This window comes from Loa loa (assembly GCF_000183805.2).
Source record: "Loa loa unplaced genomic scaffold supercont3.150, whole genome shotgun sequence".
Lineage (NCBI taxonomy): Eukaryota > Metazoa > Nematoda > Chromadorea > Rhabditida > Onchocercidae > Loa > Loa loa.
Window position 1 is genome coordinate 74,492 of NW_018108330.1, and position 1,138 is coordinate 75,629.

The 1,138-nt window shown below is 20.6% G+C and overlaps 1 protein-coding gene across 1 annotated transcript in view; it reads left to right on the forward strand.

The window, feature by feature from the left end:
- The window catches only part of LOAG_17912 (hypothetical protein), a gene marked incomplete at both ends in the record, with an annotated part of 2,405 nt that continues 1,267 nt past the window's right edge, over positions 1–1,138 (forward strand). The window contains 3 exons of the mRNA XM_020450578.1: positions 1–35; positions 183–319; positions 803–934. Coding sequence (XP_020305725.1) covers positions 1–35; positions 183–319; positions 803–934 — 304 coding nt within the window. The remainder of the gene's footprint in view (positions 36–182; positions 320–802; positions 935–1,138) is intronic.

Here is a 1,138-nt window from a genome sequence, read left to right on the forward strand (position 1 = left end):
ATGATAAAACAGCATGGATTTTTATCGATATATAAGTAAGTTATAAATTTTTGCATATGTTAAAAGATATAAATTATTGATTCGTTTTCTTTTTTTTTTTTTTTTTTAGCAATATTAAAATTTATTTTAAATTTAATTGAATTTTTTTTTCTTTTTTTGCTTGAAAACTACTACTATTTAAGAGGTACATGGATTACAGTTGCACGTGATGGTCCAGGATATGGAATGTGGTTTGTCACTTATGAATTTTGTACACAAAAATTAAGTAATGATGGTACAGCATCATCGTTAACTACATTTCAATTACTTCTAGCTGGAGGTTAGATTACAAATTTTTAATTATTTTAGCTATTTCTTGATTGATTGATTGATTGATTGTTTAATTGATTAATTGATTAAGTAAAAGAGAAATAAAAGCACAAATTCATAAGATAAAATTTGACATTACAATAAAATTCACTACCATAAATGCATGTGTAAATGAAATTAGATTATAATTTTTAAATTATAATTATATCATTTAACTTGTTATGTTGATTAGATTATGATAATTTGATTACACTTAACATTCGATAATTATTTTTATCATTTATATTTTTAAAATTATTGATGATTTCTTAATCATAATTATATCATTTAATTTATTATGATAATTTGATCATACCTAACATTAACGATGCTTTTTTTTTTCGTTTTTATCCTTGGAAATATGATACAAAAAATAAAATAAAGTAAAAAAAAAAAAAACGAAGATAAAATTTTTAAAATTTATAAAATAAAAATTTTTATTTTTATATTTCAGGTATTGCGGGTATAATGTCATGGATATGTAATTATCCATTGGATGTAATAAAAACACAATTTCAAGCTAATGATAGCATACATTCATATGGAAAAGTTTGTCAAAATATTATGAAAACATATGGTATCAAAGGTTTTTTTTGCTGGCATTTCGGCTACTATTTTACGGTAATATTTATTATTCAATTTTTTTTTTAGCTTACTAAAATAATACATTTATTTATGAGTTAAATTTCGACAAATTTCTTTTTAAGAAGTTTAAAATTGTTATAGAAATTTTACAAGTAACTAAAATTAAAATTAAACTAGCTAATAAGATAGTTTGATAGCTAATAAA